This window comes from Lepidochelys kempii, chromosome 24, assembly GCF_965140265.1.
Source record: "Lepidochelys kempii isolate rLepKem1 chromosome 24, rLepKem1.hap2, whole genome shotgun sequence".
Classification (NCBI taxonomy): Eukaryota; Metazoa; Chordata; order Testudines; family Cheloniidae; genus Lepidochelys; species Lepidochelys kempii.
In genome coordinates this window covers 17,086,351-17,107,701 of record NC_133279.1, presented here as the reverse complement: position 1 = coordinate 17,107,701, position 21,351 = coordinate 17,086,351, and the positions used below count along the sequence as shown (strand labels likewise).

At 55.9% G+C, this 21,351-nt stretch overlaps 1 protein-coding gene across 3 annotated transcripts; it reads left to right on the top strand.

Annotated features, from left to right (window-relative positions):
- The first annotated feature begins 1,078 nt into the window (after positions 1–1,078).
- On the top strand, positions 1,079–12,261 carry LOC140902992 (persulfide dioxygenase ETHE1, mitochondrial-like). 3 transcript variants are annotated; one of them, XM_073323585.1, is made up of 7 exons: positions 1,079–1,170; positions 9,088–9,232; positions 9,564–9,712; positions 10,021–10,150; positions 10,579–10,668; positions 10,863–10,979; positions 11,228–12,260. In XM_073323585.1, the coding sequence occupies exons 1-7, from the start codon at positions 1,168–1,170 to the stop codon at positions 11,278–11,280; spliced, it is 687 nt and encodes a 228-aa protein (XP_073179686.1). In that variant the 5' UTR covers positions 1,079–1,167; the 3' UTR covers positions 11,281–12,260. The 3 variants fall into 3 exon arrangements, with proteins under 3 accessions (XP_073179686.1, XP_073179687.1, XP_073179684.1); XM_073323586.1 differs by lacking the exon at positions 1,079–1,170 and adding an exon at positions 5,342–5,360; XM_073323583.1 differs by lacking the exon at positions 1,079–1,170 and adding an exon at positions 8,223–8,390 and having other exon boundaries at positions 11,228–12,261.
- The last annotated feature ends 9,090 nt before the right edge of the window (positions 12,262–21,351 follow it).

Below are 21,351 nucleotides of genomic sequence, written 5' to 3'. Positions count from 1 at the left end.
TAGAAACCCAGCCCTCAAATGCCAGATTTTTTTAAACCTCAAAATTTCTACCCAGCTATTTATCCCCCTCAAGGGTGATTTATTTTTACTCTGTTGTTTAGTATTTTCTTTCTCTCAATTCTTTTTGCTGATTGGTTAAATTTCACCTACATGTTTAAAATTAAAATCTGGGTAAAGTTATTTTTGTTACTCAACTTTTTTTTTAACCTGCTACAGAAATTTCCCAGTTCACAATTTATCTTTGTTATTTTTGTTGTTTTTTTGCGTCACATTCTTTCATCTGATTAATTTTACTGCGTGACTATCGATTTGTACCCAACACATTGTCACCTGGTTATAATAATTGGTAACTGATCACTGATAATCTATCATCCAAGATCTGTTGAGAATGTATAGTAAGAATTCATACTTATTAATAATTAGGAACTAATGGTTAATGTATAATTAGGCTTGACAATTTGAGTTTTATCATTTTTGACATATCAATTTTTAAAGCATTTTAAATTTTTTTACTGATTTAAATGTTCACTGTTGCGGGAAGTTATGGGGCAGTCATGCAACAGGGCAGGTCAGACAATAATTATTGAATGACTAAACGTTGATTTTAAAAAGTGAAAGCTTTATACCTGTTAAAACACACATTGTCGACATGTACAAAGCAAATATCCTGAAATCCAGCTCCGCTCCATTCCCCAGCCGGGCTGGTCTCACGTCGCCCATCCGGACATTTTGATGATCATCAACAGAAAGATTTTTCCATCAGTTTCCATGGGTGCGGTGAAATTGACTTTTATCGATGTTTACTGATAAAAAAACAACCCCTTCCAAGGCTAGGTATAACATGACTTGTCAGAGTTCGTTAAACGTGCAATCTGGGTTTTACAACAAAATGTTAATAATTAACACAACCAATTGGTCAGTTATCCTGTCTCTGGCAAAGTCTTACAGCCAGCGGTCAGTCCCCGCAGCAGGAAAATGGGGAACTCAGCAAGGATCTTCGAAGCAGGAAAGGCGTCGAGTCCATAAAGAGGAGTGAGGCGTGACCTGCGGTAGGAGGCTGGCTAGCACAGTGACAAGTCAGAACTACGAGTCGGTAATTGGGCCTGCAGCGTGTATGGCTCCGAATGCTGGGAACGGAGGAAGTGACCGGTGCAGATCTTGCAGAGAATGGTAATAAACCCATTCAGCTGGACCCTGGGGGTAACGAGGATGAATTTGTGCTTGGAACAAACGAATTCGGGGAAGGTGGCACCAATTCTAGAACCGCGGAGGGGATCCAGGCTTGGACGGTTTGGCCAGGGGGCTGGAAGATCGAAAGAACAGTCAGGAAACGGGGGGGTTCAAGTTAGACGTGGCAGGTAAAAGCTGGGTTGGAAGACCCAGCGCTAGCTGGGCTTCGATGAACAGCAGCGTTTCTGAGGAACTGCTCCAAGACAGACGGGAATGGAGACGAGCCAGCCCCAGGGAGACGGGCCTGAGGCAAGGAGAAGAATCAAATCATTTATCATCTGTAATAGAAAATATTAGTGGTGTTTTAATACAGAAGAGTGAGTATCAATTGCTAATTTATAATTACTGATAATTACTAATAAGATTGATTTCATCATGGAATCTGTGACTTCCAGTAACCTTCATGACTTCAGCCTGCGGTGGTTGGGAGCTGTGGGTCCCCCGCTGCCCGCGGGGACAGGGAGCTGTGGGGTACCTCTACCGTCTCTGGCAGCCCCTACAGCCCCCAGCTGCGATGGCGGAACCCCCCAGCTCCCAGCCGCCGTGGGCCCCCAGAGCTGCAGGGGGCAGGGTCACCCCACAGCCCCAGTTCAGCTGCCCCGCTTCAGGCAGTGTGGGGACCCACCGATCCCCATTTTGTCCAGGATATTTTTAGTAAAATTCAAGAACAGGTCACAGTTTCCATGAACTTTTCTTTTTTGCCCATCACCTGTCCCCGACTTTTACTAAAAATATCCCTGATAAAAGCTTAGTCTCACTACTAATGTATTTTGATATATCCTGAATAGTGCCCAATTTATAATAATTACTAATTTATCATTTATAATACAAAGTAGTGTTTAATATATAGTCCCTGATTTATTACTAATTTCTCATTTATGATATAAAATGTTATAAATGATAAATAGTAGTAATCATTTAGTTATATAATTGTTTATTAGAAATGATTAATATTGTTTAACATATATAATATGCAATATCTAATTTATAATTAATTACAAATAATGTATTTATAATATAAAGTATTGTTCAATCTCTCATTTAAAATGTAGTAATTGATAATTATATCATTTATAAGTATTATCATATTGTTAGTTAACATAATATTATAAATTAGAGATTGTACAACAATAAACACAGACCCCAGCCAAGAGCGGGGGTCCCCTCGCGCCGGGGCGCTGTGCAGACCCCGGCCGAGAGCGAGGCCCTGCAATGAATGATGTCATTTGACCGATTATCGATGGTTTCCCGGTCCCCACAGTCCGCATGGTGCTGTCCCTCAGGCATTTCGCTGGCGTCACCTCACTGTCATGCACCAATAGTCCAGCCTGGCCTGCATGTCACCAGCAGCAGCTGGAGTTTAGTCCTCTGGGTGGGATTTGGGCCCAAGAAGCGGGAATCCAGTCTCGGGGGCCGGATTCAGCCCAAGATCGGGGTGAGCAAAACCGGGCTGGGATTTACACAGGGGAAATGCCCTGCTGTGAATGAGAAAGGGAGTGTCACCAGAGCGATGGCCAGTTCCTGCCCGCTGGGGCTCTGGCCCCATTGACACCCGGCCCAAGATACAAACGGGGCCAAAACTGACCCTTGTGTTACAATTGGCCATCATCCCTCTGGGCACCAGTCCCCCTTCCAGCTCCCCAGCCCCACATCTCTATACCCCCATCCCCTTATACCTCCATCCATCCCATGTCCTCTCTCCCTCCATCCATCTCCCTACACCCCCATTCCCCCTACTCGCCTGTCCCCATTCCCCCTGCTCACCTCTCCCCATCCCCTGCTCACCTGTCATATTCCTCCCCCCCGCCCCAGCCACTGGTCTCTGTCCTTCTCCAGCTGGTCCCTCAGACCCGCTGGCCCAGGGTGATGGGCACACTGCAGGCAGCTGCAGGGAGCGGGGCACTGTCGGGGCTGCGTATGGGGCCCACCGCTGCCACCATGGCAGGGTTCCCTTCCCACTCTGAACTCTGAGGGATAGATGTGGGGACCAGCATGCAAGACCCCCTAAGCTTATTTTTACCAGCTTAGGTTAAAAACTTTCCCAAGGCACAAATTCCACCTTGTCCTTGAACAGTATGCTGCTACCATCAAGGGGTTTAGACAAAGAATCAGGGAAAGGACCACTTGGCATTCCTGTTCCCACAAAATAGCCCCCCAAGCCCCTTCACCCCCTTTCCTGGGGAGGCTTGAGAATATCCTAACCAATTGGTTACAAAGTGAACACAGACCCAAACCCCTAGATCTTTGGACACTGAAAAAAAAAATCAATCCCTTCTTAAAAGAATTTTATTTTAAAAAAAAAAAAAAGAAAGAAAGAAAAGGTAAAAATCCCCTCTGTAAAGTCAGGTTGGAAGATAACTTTACAGGGTAACAAACGATGCACAAAACACAGAGGAACCCCCCCACCCCAGAGCCTTAGCTTCAAAGTTACAACAAAACCGGGATAAACCTCCCTCCAGCAAAGGGAAAATTCACAAGCTGAGAAAACAAAGAGAAACTAATCCACCTTGCCTGGCTGTACTTAGAATTTCTGTAATAGGAGAGACTGGTTCAGAAGGGTTTGGAGGACATGGACTGATGTCCGGTCCCGCTTAGTCTCAAGCGCAAAGGAACACCAAGGCAAAGAACCCAAAACAAAGGCCCCCCCAGATTTGAAAAGATCTTTTGTCCCCATTGGTTCCTTTGGTCAGGTACCAACCAGGTTATTTGAGCTTCTTAACCCCTTACAGGTAAGGAGGAATTTTAGGCTACCCTTATGGTTATGACAGGGCCAGAGTTAGGGGGACCTGGCTACACACACCCTGGGGAGCTTCCAGCCCCACATACTGACCCCATATACCCTCAATCCAGCCCCACATCCCCACTCCCCCATCAACCTCATCTATCTATATAGCTTTCTCCCTCCCATTCCACCATGCACATATCCCCCAGATCCAGCCCCACATCAGACCCCGCCTACCCCTCGATCCTGTGCCATATACCCCTCCCAGTGCCCTCCCCCCAAAGACTTGTTCTCAGTTCATCTCCTCACTGGAATATTGGGTGGGTCGCTGTGGGTCAGGATGGAGCACATGGGGGGGGGGCTGATCTTAGTCTGGGTCTGTGCAGCGCCCGGCTCTGATCTTGGGTAACAAAGATGGGACAGACGTATGTAGACGGGCAGCTTTCTCCTCAGGGATCCTACTCTAAAGGGTGCAGGACTGGCGGGCCATCAAGAGCCCTGGCTCTGGTTGGTTTGGGACGTGCAGAGGGGAGAAGGGAAAATCCCGTGTCTGAGACTGTCAGGGCAGAGCTGGTGGCGGGGTGGGATAAGCTGCGGGGCGTGGAATATCTCAGCCCTGTAATGAAGCGTTAACTGGGGTCGTTTGCATTTAATTTCCCTAGGATTTTCTATGTGTCAGCCTGGCCATGCAGGCTCTCAGCTCCCCCAAGGGGCGGCTGAGCCCTGTTTCATAAGAGGGGAGGTTCACCCTTATACGGGGCCCGCATGCCCCCCAGGACTCCTGGGTTCCATTCCTGCCTCTGGGGCTTGATTCCCAGCCCCCTGCCGCTCTAACCACTAGACACCACTCCTCTCCTGGTGCCAGGGAGAGAACCCAGGAGTCCGGGCTCCCAGCCCTCCCCCAGTTCCCACTCCCCTCCCAGAGCCGGGGAGAGAACCCTGGAGTCCGGGCAGAGCAGGGGGAGGGGACAATGCAGGAGGCTCAGTGAGGGAGGGGGGCAAATCCCAGCGGGAAGGGGGGTAAATATCCCGGGGGGGGGAATCCCTGGGAGCGGGGGAATCCCCAGGGAACAGGGGGCGGACGCAGCAGAATCCACCGGGGAGGAGCCGCTGCCGGACGCGGCCGAATCAACCCAGCCGCTGGGAGGGGCCAGGAGCAGGGAGCGAGCGCTGGGCTATACCAAGTGCCCGCATGGGGGCGCGTCAGGGCTCCCCCTTCGCGCGCTGGTTTCTCTCACCAGCTCGGGCGAGGGACAAAATTCATCGTGCCAACGCGCGGTGGCTGTTCTTTCTATGCGTCCATCCCCGCCCCCCCCCCGCCGCAGGTCCCAGCAGCAGGCTGTTCCAGGCTCGGTCTCCCCTCCCAGGCCAGGGTCTCTCATGAACCACGGGGCTGTGCAGCAGGATGGTTTGTTGATGGTGGAGTATCTGGGCATCCCAGTTTGTTTATTGTAGGGTCTCCTGTGCATGCTGGGGCTGCAAGGTCTCGTTTGTTTATTGTAGGGTCTTCCGTGACCACTGGGGTCACACGGGCTCGTTTGTTTATTGTAGGGTCTCCTGTGAGCACCAGGGCCGCAGAGCCCTGTTTGTTTACGGTAGGGTCTCCTGTGAACACTGGTATGTTTGTTTACGGTAGGGTCTCTCACGTGCCCTGGGGCTACAGACACTAATGTGTTGTCTGTTGGCTCTCTCCGGGGCTATGCACGCTCCCTTGCTCCGTGGAGGGTGACTGGGCAGAGTGGTTTGTTTATTGCGGGGTCTCTCCGGAGACCTTGGTTTGCATCGCCTAGGGTTATTGCTGTAGGGTTGCTTATGAGCGCTGGGCGGCCAGGCATGCTGTTTATTCTAGGGTCTGCCCTGAGAACTGACACTGCACAGGCTGGCTTATTATCGTAGGGTTTCCCTCTGCTCAGTGGCTTTGACTCGACATTTTATTTTAATTTCTGTCAGAAAAGATCATTGAGGGAGCAGAAAATACAGAAAACAGCCTGTGGTGGGGGGTGGGGGGAAGAGAAGGGTTAACTCCCAGCACCCCGGTCTAACCGCTAGACCCCACTCCCCTCCCAGAGCCAGGGAGAGAACCCAGGAGTCCTGGCCCCCGGCTCTAACCCATTAGAGCTCCCCAGCCAGCTGCTTCCTGAAAAGTAAAAAAACGCAGGATTGGGAGCAGGGGAGCAACGATGTGAAATCCTAGAGATCAGGCTGATTGCTGGAGGAGGCGCCTGGCTGGCCAGTGACCAGGGCTTCCTTGAGAAGATAGGGGGACTCCATTGCGTGGGAGTTCTGCCCACGGTGACTGTCACCACCCAAAATGGCTGAAAGGAGGGAAGAGTTCAGCGCTACTGTAATTACACCGCAAGGGCAAAGGAAGGGGGTTGGGAGCCAGGACGCCCGGGTTCTCTCCCCAGCTCAGGGAGGGGAGTGGGGTCTAGTAGTTAGAGCAGGGGGCTGGGAGCCAGGACCCCTGGGCGCTGTTCCTTTCCCTCCCCCCTCCATCATGGCATCGGTTGCCAGCTGGCAAATTTCTCCCTCCCAGATATAATCAGCCCCCAGCAGGAGTTACCGTCTCATCACACCCAGCGGCTCGGGCTCCTCAGCCCTGCACCCAGCCATGTTATTGCCACAGCAGGTTCCCAGCCTGCTCCCGGGGGCCCCAAATCATCCCCCTGCCAGAGCCCACACAGGCCTAGTAGCCAGGAGGGAATGATTGCCTCATGCCCCCTGGGAACCCAACAGGCAACGGGTCTGCACAGAATGCACTCATCTCTAGAGAACCCAGGAGTCCTGGCTCCCAGCTCCCCTGCTCTGACCATGAGATCCCACTCCCCGCCCAGAGCCGGGGAGAGAACCCAGGAGTCCTGGCTGGCAGGCCTGCCACACCCTTTTAACGACTGGAGCTCACACCCAGTACTTAGAGCCAGGGGCCGGGCTTGGAGTCCTGACTTGTGCCCTGGGAACGAAGTCCATATGGCCAAGACAATAAACAATGTCGTCACTTCTCCCCCCCTCCCCATATCCCTATCCTGACCCCCAGCGCTGAGCTGCTTCGTGGGTTTCTAACCCTCTCCCAGGTGGGCTGCGGGCGCCTGTCCCGGAGGAAAGGGCTGGCAGGAGAAGGGTTAATCTCAGCTGCTTCTTTGGCAAAGGGCAGAGACCAGCTGGACAAGAATCTATAGGGACAGTTAAAGTCCCCTGGTCCTTGCCCACTGCCCCCCACCCTGCTCTGACCACTAGACCCCACTCCCCTCCCCGAGCTGGGGAGAGAACCCAGGAGTCCTGGCTCCCAGCCCTGCCCCTGGCTCTCGCCCCTTCCACCCCTCTGCCTTAACAGAGCCCTGGGGAGAGAGCCCAGGAGTCCTGGCTCCATACCCCACCCCACCCCTTTCCGCTAGGTGATGCGGCCTCCCCTATATCTGGCATTTGTAGGGTTAATAAGATGAACAGGAAATGAAACTACCAGCCCGGGAGCTGTCCTGCAGAATGGACCAATCAGGATAGGGATTGCGACCTTCATTTGCATATTTAAAGGGGACTCGATCTGTAGCTGTGGGCCCAGTGTTGTACCCTCTTCCATGTGTTTGCTAATTGTCCTTGGAAGACCCTACAGCAACAAAGCAGTGCAATTAACAGGTTGCAGGGGTAAATCTTTACTGTGTGTGGGTGTGTGTTTCCAAAGAGGCTGACCTGTGAGTGCTTGTGTCTTGTTCTCGGTGCACCTGGGGTGTGCCAGCGGGACTGTAGCCCACTGTGGCTGCATGTGTGTGTGTAAGTGTAACCCTGTGTACACTGTGAGACAGAGAGGGGGACTCTGGATATGTGTGTAACCCAGTGTGTGTTGCATTGTATCTCTGTGTGTGCGCGCACGTGCCAGGGCCGCTGTGTGTATAATTGTATTCCAGGGAGAGTGTGTGTCTATGAGAGGGACTTGTGTGTGTATCTGGAACCCTGTGTGTAATTATATCCCTGTGTGTACATGTGTGGCACTCCATGTCTCTGCGCACGTGTCTCTGTGTGTGGGTGTTACCCTTCCCTAGTGTGTGAATCTGTTTGTGTTACCCTTCCCTAGTGTGTGTATCTGTTTGTGTTCTCCTTCCCTAGTGTGTGTGTATTTGTGTGTGTATCTGTTTGTGTTCTCCTTCCCGTGTGTGTGTGTTACCCTTCCCTCGTGTGTCAGGGGCATCTCTATGTCCACGCCCCCACCCCCTCGTGCAGCTGGCCCTTTAAGGGCTCCAGGCTTCCTGTCCCCGCCCCCTCCCGTCCTCCCCAACCCCTGGCATTTAAAGGGCCCGTCCCCGCAGCTGGCAGCAGCGCAGCGCCCGCTGCCCCGGCCATGTGGCTGTCCCGGAGCCGCCCTGCAGCGGCCGCTGCCCGGCGCGCCCTGGCCCTGAGACCCTACTGCACCCGCCGCGCCCAGCGCCAGGGGCTGCTCTTCCGGCAGGTGAGCCCCGGGCCGGGCCTGGGGGCTGCGAGCCAGGACTCCTGGGTTCCCTCCCTGGCACTGGGAGGGGAGTGGGGGCTGGTGGTTTGAGCTGGGAGCCAGGACTCCTGGGTTCTCCCCACAGCTCTGGGAAGGGAGTGGGGTCTGGTAGTTAGAGCGGGGGCGGGTCTGCGAGCCAGGACTCCTGGGTTCCCTCCCTGGCACTGGGAGGGGAGTGGGGGCTGGTGGTTTGAGCTGGGAGCCAGGACTCCTGGGTTCTCTCCACAGCTCTGGGAAGGGAGTGGGGTCTGGTAGTTAGAGCGGGGGCGGGTCTGCGAGCCAGGACTCCTGGGTTCCCTCCCTGGCACTGGGAGGGGAGTGGGGGCTGGTGATTCGAGCAGGGGGGCAGGGCTGGGAGCTGGAACTCCTGGGTTCTCTCCCCAGAAGAAGGCGCTCTGGCAGTCAGGAAATCCCAGCCCGCCTTATTGCTGGTCTGATCAGATCCTTGGTGCTGTAACTTCCCCGCCCTGCTTGCGGGGCTCCTGACTTCCTGTCCAGCTCCCAGGGTAAAGGGAGCCTGGAGCTGGGAATGACTGACGGGGCAGGAGGGATAGCACCAGAACCATGGGTAGAACCCAGGAGTCCCGGCTCCCAGCCCCCTGCTCTAACCACTAGACCCCACTCTCCTGCCGGCGCTAACTGGGTCTCCCCTCCACAGCTCTTTGAGCCCGTGAGCTGCACCTACACCTACCTGCTCGCGGATCTGAAGACCAAGGAGGCGGTTCTGATCGACCCGGTTCTGGAGACGGCCAAGCGGGACGCGGAGCTGGTGAGGGAGCTGGGCCTCAACTTACTGTACGCAGGTGAGAGAAGCCCTGGAAGGCAGGTGGAGAATGGGACACGGGGCCTTTCCCCTCTCGGGGGCACCGGCCCTGATCCGGCCCCAGGGCAGGGACCGCCTGGCTCAGGGGGTGGAGAATGGGGCACGGGGCCTTTCCCCTCTCAGGGGCACCGGCCCTGATCCGGCCCCAGGGCAGGGACCGCCTGGCTCAGGGGGTGGAGAATGGGGCACGGGGCCTTTCCCCTCTCGGGGGCACCGGCCCTGATCCGGCCCCAGGGCAGGGACCGGCTGGCGGGGCGGGTGGGGAGTGGGTCAGGTTCCCATCTGTAAATCCCTGGTTCTGCTCCGCGCAGCCAACACCCACTGCCATGCAGACCACATCACGGGCACCGGGCTGCTGAAGACGATGCTCCCAGGCTGCCGCAGTGTGATCTCCCAGGACAGCGGGGCCTTGGCCGACATCCTCCTCCGCGAGGGCCACGCCCTGGAATTCGGGGCCTTCGTAAGTCACCTGGGCACTGGGGCTGGGAGCCCGGACTCCTGGGTTCTCTCCTCGGCTCTGGAAGGGTGGGGGGTCTAGTGATTAGAGCATGTGTGTGTGGAGGGAGGGGGACTTGGGAGTCGGGACTCCTGGGTTTCTCCCCAGAGTGGGAGCTGAGTGGGGTCAGAACAGGGGGGTTGTGAGGCAGGATTCCTGGGTTCTCTCCGTAGTTCTGGGAGCAGAGCAGAATGGAGTCAGAGTAGGGGGCTGGGAGCCAGGACTCCTGGGTCCCATGAAGAGGTCATGTCGCTGGCTCCCCCTGTCTGCAGGCCCTGGAAACCCGCTCCACCCCCGGACACACGGACGGCTGTCTGACCTACGTGCTCAGTGACAGGACCATGGCCTTCACCGGGGACGCCCTGCTGATCCGGGGCTGCGGCCGCACCGACTTCCAGCAGGGTGAGGGCGAGCTGGGGTGATGGGGGGGGGGGGGTTCTTGGAGGGCTGGTGAATGGTTACCGTGGGGACAAGACGGTGCATCCCTTTGATATGATGGTAACCGCCATGGCTATGGTGACAGCCGCTGGGCATGACCTGCTGGTGCCATGGTGAGGGGTGTGGGGGGGTGCGTTATCTCTTGAACGTGATTGGTAGTTGCCATGGAGATGGAGGGAACATCTCTGGGTTCACCTCCTAGTCGCCATAGCCCTGGGGAACATGGCTGCTGGTTGCCAAGGTGATGGCAGTGGGTGCTGGGGCGATGATGGGGGTGCCATGCCAGGGAGCTTTGGCCAGATGGTGCCAAGGATGTCAGGGGTGCCATGCCAGGGGGTTGGCTGTGTCCCTCACCCCATGGTAACCAGGCCCCACTTCTCTCTGCCCCCCAGGCTCCCCGGAGACCCTGTACCGCTCCGTGCACGAGAAAATCTTCACGCTCCCCGGAGACTGTCTGATCTACCCCGCCCACGACTACACGGGTGAGTCCGAGCGCGGCGCTAGGGGGCGCTGTGCTGCAGGGGGCGGGGCTCAGTGGGGCAGTCAGGGCTGGCCCCGATGCCCCAGCCCGGCACTAGGGGGCGCTGTGCTCCAGGGAGCCGGGTGGGGGGCCCGCAGGGGTGGGGGCTCCCCCTGCTGGTGCTGTTTCTCACCTGCCCCCTGGCGCCCCCTGCAGGCCAGACGGTGTCCACGGTGGAGGAGGAGAGGACCCTGAACCCCCGACTGACCCAGAGCTGCGAGGCCTTTGTCCAGCTGATGAACAGCTTGAACCTTCCTCAACCCCAACAAATTGGTGAAGCTGGGAGTCAGGACGCCTGGGTTCTCTCCATGGGCTGGGAGGGAGAAGGGTTGGTGGGTTAGAGCAGTGGGGGGCTGGGAGGCAGGACGCCTGGGTTCTCTCACGGGGCTGGGAGGGGAGTGGGGGGTCTAGTGGTTAAAGCGGGGGGTGGAGTTATCCCAGTTGAGGACTGGCAGGGGGCGTAGATGAGGCCAGGGCCCCTATCGCTCTGTCTAATGTGTCTGTTTTTTCATCCTCTGCAGATTTTGCTGTCCCAGCGAACCTCAAGTGTGGGATACAGGATGCAGCGACTTAGCCCAGCCCTCTTTCTCTAATGCCACGCCCCCTTGTATTAAGCCCCACCCACCTCATCATAGGGCACACCCTCTCATTGACCCTTATGATGATGCAAGGTCCTTTGGCCTGGGACTGGCTGTCCCTGACTCTCACTCTGGTCCCTCCCTTAAGCGAAATCTGGGGGCTCCCTGTTTGGGGTCCTGAGTGGGAGGGTGCATCCCTTGACTGGGGAGGGGGTTCATGATCTTCAACCATGGCAGCTTCCCGACCCCCCCCCCTCCCCACCCAGTCTGGCATTCACTGTGGGGTGGGAGCTTCCCGCTAGCCTCCCCTGGGGAGCAAAGCCCCCCCCCTTCCCTGAGCCTGGTGTGCAGACAGCAGGGAACCCCTGCAGCCAGCATTGGGGTCTGAGAGAGGCCCCAGGCCCCCATATTCTGCATTTGAATAACGGGGTGCCTGGGCGGACCCTGCTCAGTTCTGTCAGGCCCTGCTTCCTACCCTGTGCCTGAACTGGGGGGTCCCACCCACACTGCAGGGCTCCCTCCACTTGCTGTTTGCACCAGCTGGACTGCCTCTGCTCTGTGGGGCGTCGGCACCCGTGGGCCTAGAGCTGGGAGCGGGTGTTCCCCACTCTGGGCTGGAAGGGGGAGGGGCCCTCTTTATGAATGGGGCCCAGTCTTGGGGAGGGAGGGGGTTGGAAATGAACCACTGCTGAGAGAATAAAGTTGTGCTGGACCCATCGGAATCGCGTTTGCTTCCCAAGGCGGGATGCTGGGTGAGATGGGCCCATGGGGCCAGCGTGTTACTGCAGTTGTCCACCAGAGGGTGCTGCTCCCTCACTTTCCCAGGCCTGTTCCCGGGGTTTGCTCTCCCCCAGGGGGCCCAGACCCCCTCACCTCCCGCCCCAGGAATAGCTGCAGGAGCCTGCACGTGGCCTTGGCCCAGAGAAAGGGCAAGAGGGAAGGAGAATCGGCTTCCCCCCCGCACCCCTGAGAGCTGAACTCGCCACTCCCCCCCATTCCTTCCTTCCTCCCGTCCTGCTAGTTCTTTCCTTTTCCCTTCCTTCCTCTCTGGGGAGGGGTAAACCCCGGCCACAACCCCCACTGCTTAAAAAAGGGAGCCCCCCCATCCCTCAGTCTGTTCCCACCCACCCTGACCCCTGCAAACAGGCTCAGCCAGCTGGACACCACCTCGGAGCCAGGCGCAACGCTGGTGCGGCTCCATCCCAGCTGGAGGGGGAAGGTCTTTCTGCCCAGCGAACTCCACAGGGTTGGGATGGAGCCACCCCAGACACCCCCCTTCAATAAGGGGTGCTGCCCCTTTAAGGCTGCAGCCCTGAAAGAAAGGAAGTGTGGGAGATGTAGTCCCCAGGGTCCATGGGTGTTGTAAGCTGGGCAGCAAGGCATGCTGGGAAGCGACCAGGGCTATAAAAGGGGGCTCCCTTTTCGGCTACCAAGAGGAGGGTCCGGGTAAATATGGGGGGTTGGACACCTTAGCTAGCCAGCCGCTGCGAGACACTCCTGGGGCAACTGGGCACCACTGCGCATGTGCAGAATTTGGGGGTTCCCCCCCCCAGCTTTTCTGTGTTTCCCTGCAGAATACGAGATGCCGCTGGGGCCACGCGCCCTTCCCTGGCCGTGGTCTCGAGCGGGCGTGCTGGGAGCAGCCGGGAGGGGTGTAAATCACCGCTGGGGCTGGGCGTGCCCGCTGCAGAAAAGCAGGCCCTTCTGCGGTGGCGGGTGCATGGCTGAGTCTGTGTCAGGGGGCGGGGGGGGGGCTGCAGGTGATCCCCCCGCCCCGCCACCTCCGTGCAGCCAGGGGCCCGCGCTCCCCCACTGGCAGGCAGCCCCGGAGTGTGCCCCTTGTCCACGTCGCCGCGCCTGCCCTGCAGAGGCGTGGGGCTGACGCAAGCAGCTGTGGGGAAACCATGGGGAGCCTTGGCCAGGGGTGCCATGGGGGGGGCACCTGCCCCCTGATTTTCAGGCTGCACAGCTTCTCCAGGAGCGGGGTTCTCCAGCTGCGGCTCCCAGTGCTAGGGACTTGGGAGTGGGCCAGGCAAGTAAGGGGTCAGTTGGGGTGTGAGGGGGAAGCAGAGGGACCCCAGTGGAATGGGGGAGGAGAGCTCCCCAGTGGTAGAACGGGGTTTTTTGGAGCCTGGGGGTGGGGGGGGCTGTGGGATGGGAAAGGGGAGTCAATCTCCAGGGGAAGGGAGAGATGAGGGCACAGGGCTGAGGGGGAACGGTCCATGGGACAAGGATCCTGATGAGGGAGGGGAAGCTGAGGAAGCGTGGGGGGGGGCTAGGAGTAGCTATGTGGGTCTTGGGGTGTGTTTGCCCACTGAGAAGCAGGGAGCCCCCTCACCTCTGCCTGGGAAGAGACTGGGACAGATCCCACTATGCTAATGCGTTCTCTGTGCCATCAGCTCTCTCTGCCTTACCCCCAGCTCCCGTGTTTCCGGGTAACCTGCACCCTGAGCCTGCAGCAAGGATCCACGTGGGCACAGGGGTTTCTGTCTCTCTCTGCTCCTGGGGGGTTGTCTGTCTCGTTACAGACAGACTGGCTGACAGGGATTTTGCAATACATTACCAAAGTAGTTGAAAGTGAGGGGATGATATGGGATTTGGGGGGTGGGATAGCTCAGTGGTTTGAGCATTGCCTGCTAAACCCAGGGTTGTGAGTTCAATCCTTCAGGGGGCCCTTTAGGGATAGGGGGCAAAAATTGGGGATTGGTCCTGCATTGAGCAGGGGGTTGGACTAGGAGACCTCCCTTCCAACTCTGATATTCTACAATTCTAAGAAAATGCACAGGGTTTTTAAATGTTGTGCACAGATCTTTTTGTTTTTTTGGTGCAGAATTCCCCCCAGAGCAGGGAGCCTGGCACCATCTCGCCGAGCTGCCCCAGCAGCATTCTCTGCTGTTGCTTCCAGCCCTGGATCTTAAAGCAATTAACACAGGTTAATTAGTGGACCCTGACAAACCTTTCCTTCCCTGGGGAAACTGAGTCAAGCAAACTCAATGCTATTATACAGTGAGGGAAACTGAGGCAGAAAGAGGTGAAATCTGTGCAGGACAGCTGGGGATAGAACCCAGTAGCCCTGGGTCCTAGAGCCCCCTTGCTCTAACCACTAGATTCCTTTCCCCTCCCAGAACTGTGAGAGAACCCAGGAGTCCTGGCTCCCAGCTGGCCCCTGCTCTAACCACTTGACATCACTCTCCTCCCAGAGCCAGGGATAGATCACAGGAGTCCAGGCTCCCAACCCCGCCTGCTCTAACCACTAGACTCCCCTCCCCTCGCCGAACTGAGGAGCAAACCCAGAAGTTCTGGCTCCCAGGACCCCCTGCTTTCAGCCAGGTGACCTGTGAAATCCGGGGTGTGGCCGATTCTCCAGTTCCCACCCTCCCGCCCCATGTTTATACCAGGCCCACGCCACAGGTGTGTTGGGTTGAGGTTATATGATGCCAGCCAAGGTGGCAGAACCTGGGTGAAGGGTGGGAATCTGGGGGGAACGTGGGCAGGGGCAGAGGAGACACTAAAGGGCAAATCTAATGAACATCCTAGATGCCTGTGTGCTAATGCACGAAGTATGGAGAGTCAACAGGAAGGGCTAGAGATCCCCGTGAAGAATCCCAATTACGACACACGGTGCATCACAATGACTCGGCAGGTTAACTCCCGTGACTGCAATATCGGTACAGAAGGGCACGGTTTACTCAGGCGGGCAGGGACAGAGGGAGGAGGGGTTGCTGGTATAGCCAAGGTGTCGGCACCTGCTCGGAGGCTGGGATGCGAATAGGAGACGGATTTGTTGAAAGTCTCCGGGTCGGGATAAAAGGGGTAACAACCCGGGGTGGGGGGGAACGCCATGGGAGGGTCGGCGACAGACCAGCTAGCCAGGAAGAAGAGGTGGGTGAGGCTTTTTTAAACAACTCACAGAATCATGCAAAGCCCAGGCCGTGGTGGCGACGGGGGGTTTCAACCACCCAGAGAACGGCTGGGAAAATAACACAGCCGGGCACAGATCTTGGAATGCATTGGAGACAGCTTTGGGGAAAGCAGCGAGGGGGAGGCGGTTCTGGATTTGGTTCTGACCCACAGGGAGGAACTGGTTGAGAATCTGCAGGTGGACGGCAGCCTGGGTGAAAGGGGTCAGGAAATGACAGAGCTCACGCTGCTAAGGAACGGGAGGAGGGAAAACAGCAGAGATCAGACAATGGACTTGGAGAAGGCCGACTTCAGTGAACTCAGCGAATTGGTGGTGAGATCCCGTGGGAAGCAAGTCTGAGGGCCACAGAGTTCAGGGCAGTTTTTAAAGAGACGTTATTAAGGTCACAAGAGCAAACTACCCTGCTGCGTAGGAAGGATGGCAAAAGACCACTCTGGCTTACCAGGGGATCGTCAATGAGCTGAACCGCAGAAAAGAATCCTGCAAAAAGTGTAAATTAGGTCAGATTGCGAAGGGTGAACATAAACACACGACACATGTCGGGACAAAATGAGAAAGGCCAAGGCACAAAACGAGATTAAACCAGCTAGGGACAGCAAGGGCAACAAGAAAACATTCTGTGAATACGTGAAAAGCAAGAGGAAGACCAAGGATGGGACAGGTCTGTTACTCAGTGAGAATGGAAAGCCAGTAACAGAAAACGAAGCAATGGCTGAAGTGTAAAATGCTTTTTTTGTTTCTGTTTTCATCAGCCGACTACCATAGTGAACGTCAGCGGACATGGGGCAGGATCTGAGGCTACAAGAGGGAAAGAGCGAGTTAAGAATTACTTAGATAAGTTCCATGTTTTCAAGTCGGCAGGGCCTGACGAAATCTGACCTCGGATACGTAAGGAACTGGCTGGCGAGATCTCTGAGCTACTAGCGATCTTGGTGATCTTCCAGAAAACACCATCCTGGCCACTATGGATGTAGAAGCCCTCTACGCCATCATTCCACACAAAGATGGACTACAAGCCGTCGGGAACACTATCCCCGATAATGTCACGGCAAACCTGGTGGCTGAATTTTGTGACTTTGTCCTCACCCATAACTATTTTACATTTGGGGACAATGTATACCTTCAGATCAGCGGCACTGCCATGGGTCCCCGCATGGCCCCACAGTATGCCAACATTTTTATGACTGACTTAGAACAACGCTTCCTCAGCTCTCGTCCCCTAAAGCCCCTACTCTACTTGCGCTATATTGATGACATCTTCATCATCTGGACCCATGGAAAAGAAGCCCTTGAGGAATTCCGCCATGATTTCAACAATTTCCATCCCACCATCAACCTCAGCCTGGTCCAGTCCACACAAGAGATCCACTTCCTGGACACTACAGTGCTAATAAACAATGGTCACATAAACACCACCCTATACCGGAAACCTACTGACCACTATTCCTACCTACATGCCTCCAGCTTTCACCCTGACCGCACCACACGAACCATCGTCTACAGCCAAGCTCTGCGATACAACCGCATTTGCTCCAACCCCTCAGACAGAGACAAACACCTACAAGATCTCTGTCAAGCTTTCTTACAACTACAATACCCACCTGCGGAAGTGAAGAAACAGATTGATAGAGCCAGAAGAGTTCCCAGAAGTCACCTACTACAGGACAGGCCTAACAAAGAAAATAACAGAACGCCACTAGCCGTCACCTTCAGCCCCCAACTAAAACCTCTCCAACGCATCAAGGATCTACAACCTATCCTGAAGGACAACCCATCACTCTCACAGATCTTGGGAGACAGGCCAGTCCTTGCCTACAGACAGCCCCGCAACCTGAAGCAAATACTCACCAGCAACCACACACCACACAACAGAACCACTAACCCAGGAACCTATCCTTGCAACAAAGCCCGTTGCCAACTGTGCCCACATATCTATTCAGGGGACACCATCACAGGGCCTAATCACATCAGCCACACGATCAGAGGCTCGTTCACCTGCACATCTACCAATGTGATCTATGCCATCATGTGCCAGCAATGCCCCTCTGCCATGTACATTGGTCAAACCGGACAGCCTCTACGCAAAAGAATAAATGGACACAAATCAGACGTCAAGAATTATAACATTCAAAAGGCAGTCGGAGAACACTTCAATCTCTCTGGTCACTCGATTACAGACCTAAAAGTTGCAATTATTCAACAAAAAAACTTCAAAAACAGACTCCAATGAGAAACAGCAGAACTGGAATTAATCTGCAAACTGGACACCATTAAATTAGGCTTGAATAGAGACTGGGAATGGATGGGTCATTACACAAACTAAAAACTATTCCCCAGGCTAATTTCCCCCTACTGTTTCTCACACCTTCTTGTCAACTGTTTGAAATGAGCCATACTGATAATCACTACAAAAGTTTTTTTTCTCCTGCTGATAATAGCCCCCCTTAATCGATTGGTCTCATTAAGAGTTAGTGTGGCAACCCCCATTGTTTCATGTTCTCTGTGTATATCGATCTTCCTACTGTATTTTCCACTGCATGCATCCGATGAAGTGGGCTTTAGCCCACAAAAGCTTATGCTCCAATAAATTGGTTAGTCTCTAAGGTGCCACAAGGACCCCTCGTTCTTTCTGCTGATACAGACGAACACCCGCCACCACTCTGAACCCTGTAGCGATTCTCTGTGAGAGCTCCTGGAGGACGGGAGAGATCCCAGAAGACTGGAAAAGGGCAAATATTGTACCTAGCTACAAAAAGGGGAATAAGGCCAACCAGGGAATTCCAGACCAGTCGGTTTCACTTCGGGTGCGCAGAAAGATAATGGAGCAAATAATCACACAATCCATTTGTGTGCACCGAGAAGATAATCAGGTGATAAGTAACACTCGGCGTGGATTTGTCAAGAACAAATCGTGTCAAACCAACCTCAGATCCTTCTTCGACAGGGTAACAAGCCTGGTGGATCGGGGGGAAGCGGTAGACGTGGTCTATCTTGACTTGAGTAAGGCTTTTGATACAAGTCTCACATGACCTCCTCATAAACAAACCAGAGAAATCCAACCTAGACCAACCTACTCGAAGGTGGGTGCACACCTGGTTGGAAAACCGCTCCCAGGGAGCAGGCGTGAGCGGTTCGCAGTCAAGCTGGAAGGACCCCTCGAGTGGGGTCCTGGAGGGATCTGTCCTGGGTCCGGTTCTGTTCAGTGATTTGGATAATGACATAGAGAACGCACTTATAAAGTCTGAGGACAACACCAGGGTGGGAGGGGTTGCAAGCTGTCACAGTCTCCCAGGCCCCGGGCTCTCTCAGCTCCATACAGCCCCTGGGACGAACCCCCCAGTGTGACAGCCCTTCTTGGGGGTCACAATCTCTCATGGGGGTTAATGGGCTCCAGTGCCTCCTGGAAACGCATGTCTGAGCCTCCAGCAGCCTGGCTCTGCCGTGGGCCCCCTCAGGGAGTCCCCTCGCTCTGGGCCCCCGGGACCCCCACCCCCAGAGGGAGCAGCACCCCACAATCTCTAGCTGCAGGGACTCTCTGCCAGCATAAAACAGGAGGTTTATTGAATGTCTGGACCCAGCCCGGGCAGTTCTCAGGGCCCTCGGGGCCCTTGGGCCTGGCCAGTCTCAGCACCATCCAACTGGCTCTGTCCCCGTCCCCATGGGCTCCGGCTGCTCCCTGTCCCCAGCCCAGCCCCTCCTTCCAGCCGAGCCCCCTAAATCCCCTCCCCCACCAGCCCCTCCTCTGCCCTTTGTCTTCCATGCCAGGTAAACAGGCAGCCTGGGCCCCTCTCTGCGGTCCTTTGTTCGCCCCCGGCTGGACCCGGCTGGCTCCCAATCTCCAGACCGGTGTCTGGGGTCCCGGCTGCTAAGCGAGGTCACACCTGGTCCCTTGCAACCACAAACCCCCTCCCACCCCCTCGTTACACACACAGCACACAGGGAAACTGAGGCACACACAGTGTTCATGCAAAACACTAAGAAAATCCCCCACTTTGTCACACTAGCGCGCTGGAGGACAGGATTAAGATTCAAAATGATCTGGACAAACTGGAGAAATGGTCTGAAGTAAACAGGATGACAGTCAATAAGGACAAATGCAAAGTGCTCCACTTCGGAAGGTTGCACGCACACAGAATGGGAAATGAGCGCCTAGGAAGGAGTCCTGTGGAAAGGGATCTGGGGGTCAGAGTGGATCACAAGCTAAATGTGAGTCAACAGTGCAATGATGTGGCAAAACCAGAGGCCGTCCTTCTGGGATGTCTCATCAGGAGTGTTGTAAGCAAGACACGAGAAGTGATTCTTCAGCTCTGCTCAGCCCTGATGACGTCTCACCTGGAGTCTCGCGTCCAGTTCTGGGCACCACACGCAAGGAAAGATGTGGGCAAATCGGAGCGAGTCCAGGGACGAGCAATAAAAACGATGAACGGTCTGGAACGCATGGCCTACGAGGGCAGATTGAAATTAGTCGGGAGAAGAGAAGACGGGGGCGGGGGGACGACAGGATAACAATCTTTAAGTACCTAAAAAGTTAAGAGGAGGGTGGCAGATTGTTCTTGTGCACTGAGGCCAGGACAAGGAGCAGTGGGCTTACACGGCAGCGAGGCTGGTTTAGGTTGGACATTAGGAAAACGTTCCTACCTGCCAGGGGGGTTAAGCTCTGGGGTAAATTGCCCAGGGAGGTGGTGAGATCTCCATCACTGGAGGTTTTGCAGAACAGATGGGACAGACACCGGCCGGGGTGGGCTGGGTAATACCTAGCCCTGCCTCGGTGCAGGGGACTGGACTGGATGGCCGAGCGAGGTCCCTTCCAGGCTGACATGTCTATGAGTGTCTGATTTCTTCCCCCCCAGCCTCCCCTGAGATAGCCAGTCGCCCACCTGGCGCAGGATTGGAGTCGGCACCCCCTCGAGGAGAAGGGCCCTGAGCCCGGGGAAAGGCTCCCAGGAGGGCAGGTGCCCGGAGTGGGTGGCAGGGGTGGCTTGGGGGCCGGGGGGGGGATTGTTTGTGGCTCTGCGTGGATCCCCCACCCCGCTGTGTGTCTCCCTGAACATCCAACTCCATTGAAATTAACTAGGGTGACCAGGTGTCCCAGTTTGACAGGGACAGTCCTGATTTGGGGGTCTTTTTCTAGGCTCCTATCACCCCCCACCCCATCCTGATTTTTCACCTTGCTGTTTGGTCACCCTAAAATGAACTGGCCCCCCGGGGGTGGGAGCCAACCCACGCCCTGGCTCGGAACGATCAGCCTGCTGCAAGGCAGGGAAACTGAGACACAAAGAGGGGAAAGGACCTGGCAGAACTGGAGAGAGAACCCAGGAATCCTGGCTCCGGCCCACCTCCTCTAACCCACGAGACCCCCTTCCCTTCCCTTCCCAGAGCCGGGGAGAGAACTCAGGTGTCCGGGCTCCCCCCTCCCCAACCCATTACCTCTCCCCAGCCACTCTACAAACAGCTCAGCTGCTTCCTGAAAAGCAGAAACCCGCAGGGTTGGAAGCAGGGGAGCCTAGAGATCTGGAGGAGGCCCCTGGCCGGCTGGTGACCAGGGCTTCCATAGCGAGAAGGGGGGACTCCGTTGGGGGGCAGGGGGTCCCTGAGAAGGCAGGTGAGGGAGAATCCTGCCTGCCACGACTGTCACCGCCTGAAAGGGCAGAGTTCAGTGTAACTACACCGCAAGGGCAAAGGCCTGGTTAGACTGGTTGGGAGCCAGGACTCCTGGGTTCTCTAGAGATGAGCGCACACCGTTCAATCCCCTTGTCTGTGGGGTCCCTGGGGCCAGTCCCGGGGCCGTGACGTGATCATTCCCTCCTGGCTGCGCCGTGGTTACCAGGCCTGTGCTGGCTCCGGGGCCGGGGCTGGGGCGGGCGGTGATTTGGGGCCCCTGGGAGCAGGCTGGGGACGTGCCGTGGCAATAACATGGCTGGGGAACCGGAGCCACTGGGTGTGAAGAGACGGGAACTCCTGCTGGGGGGTGATTCTCTCTGGGAGGGAGAGATTTACCAACCGGCAACTGATGCCATGGTGGAGGGAAAGGAATAGAACCCAGGAGTCCTGGCTCCCAGCCCCACCCCCCAGCTCCAACCACTTTTAGATCTCCAGCCTGCCCTGTCCTCCCCGCCTCTGCCTCCGCCCCCTTCCTCCCCTCCCG

Coding starts and splice junctions, on each gene's coding strand:
- LOC140902992 (XM_073323583.1), top strand. CDS start 8,283: ATGTGGCTGTCCCGGAGCCGCCCTGCAGCGGCCGCTGCCCGGCGCGCC. Junction 10,669..10,862: donor CCCCGCCCACGACTACACGG/GTGAGTCCGAGC, acceptor CGCCCCCTGCAG/GCCAGACGGTGTCCACGGTG. Junction 10,980..11,227: donor TCCTCAACCCCAACAAATTG/GTGAAGCTGGGA, acceptor CATCCTCTGCAG/ATTTTGCTGTCCCAGCGAAC.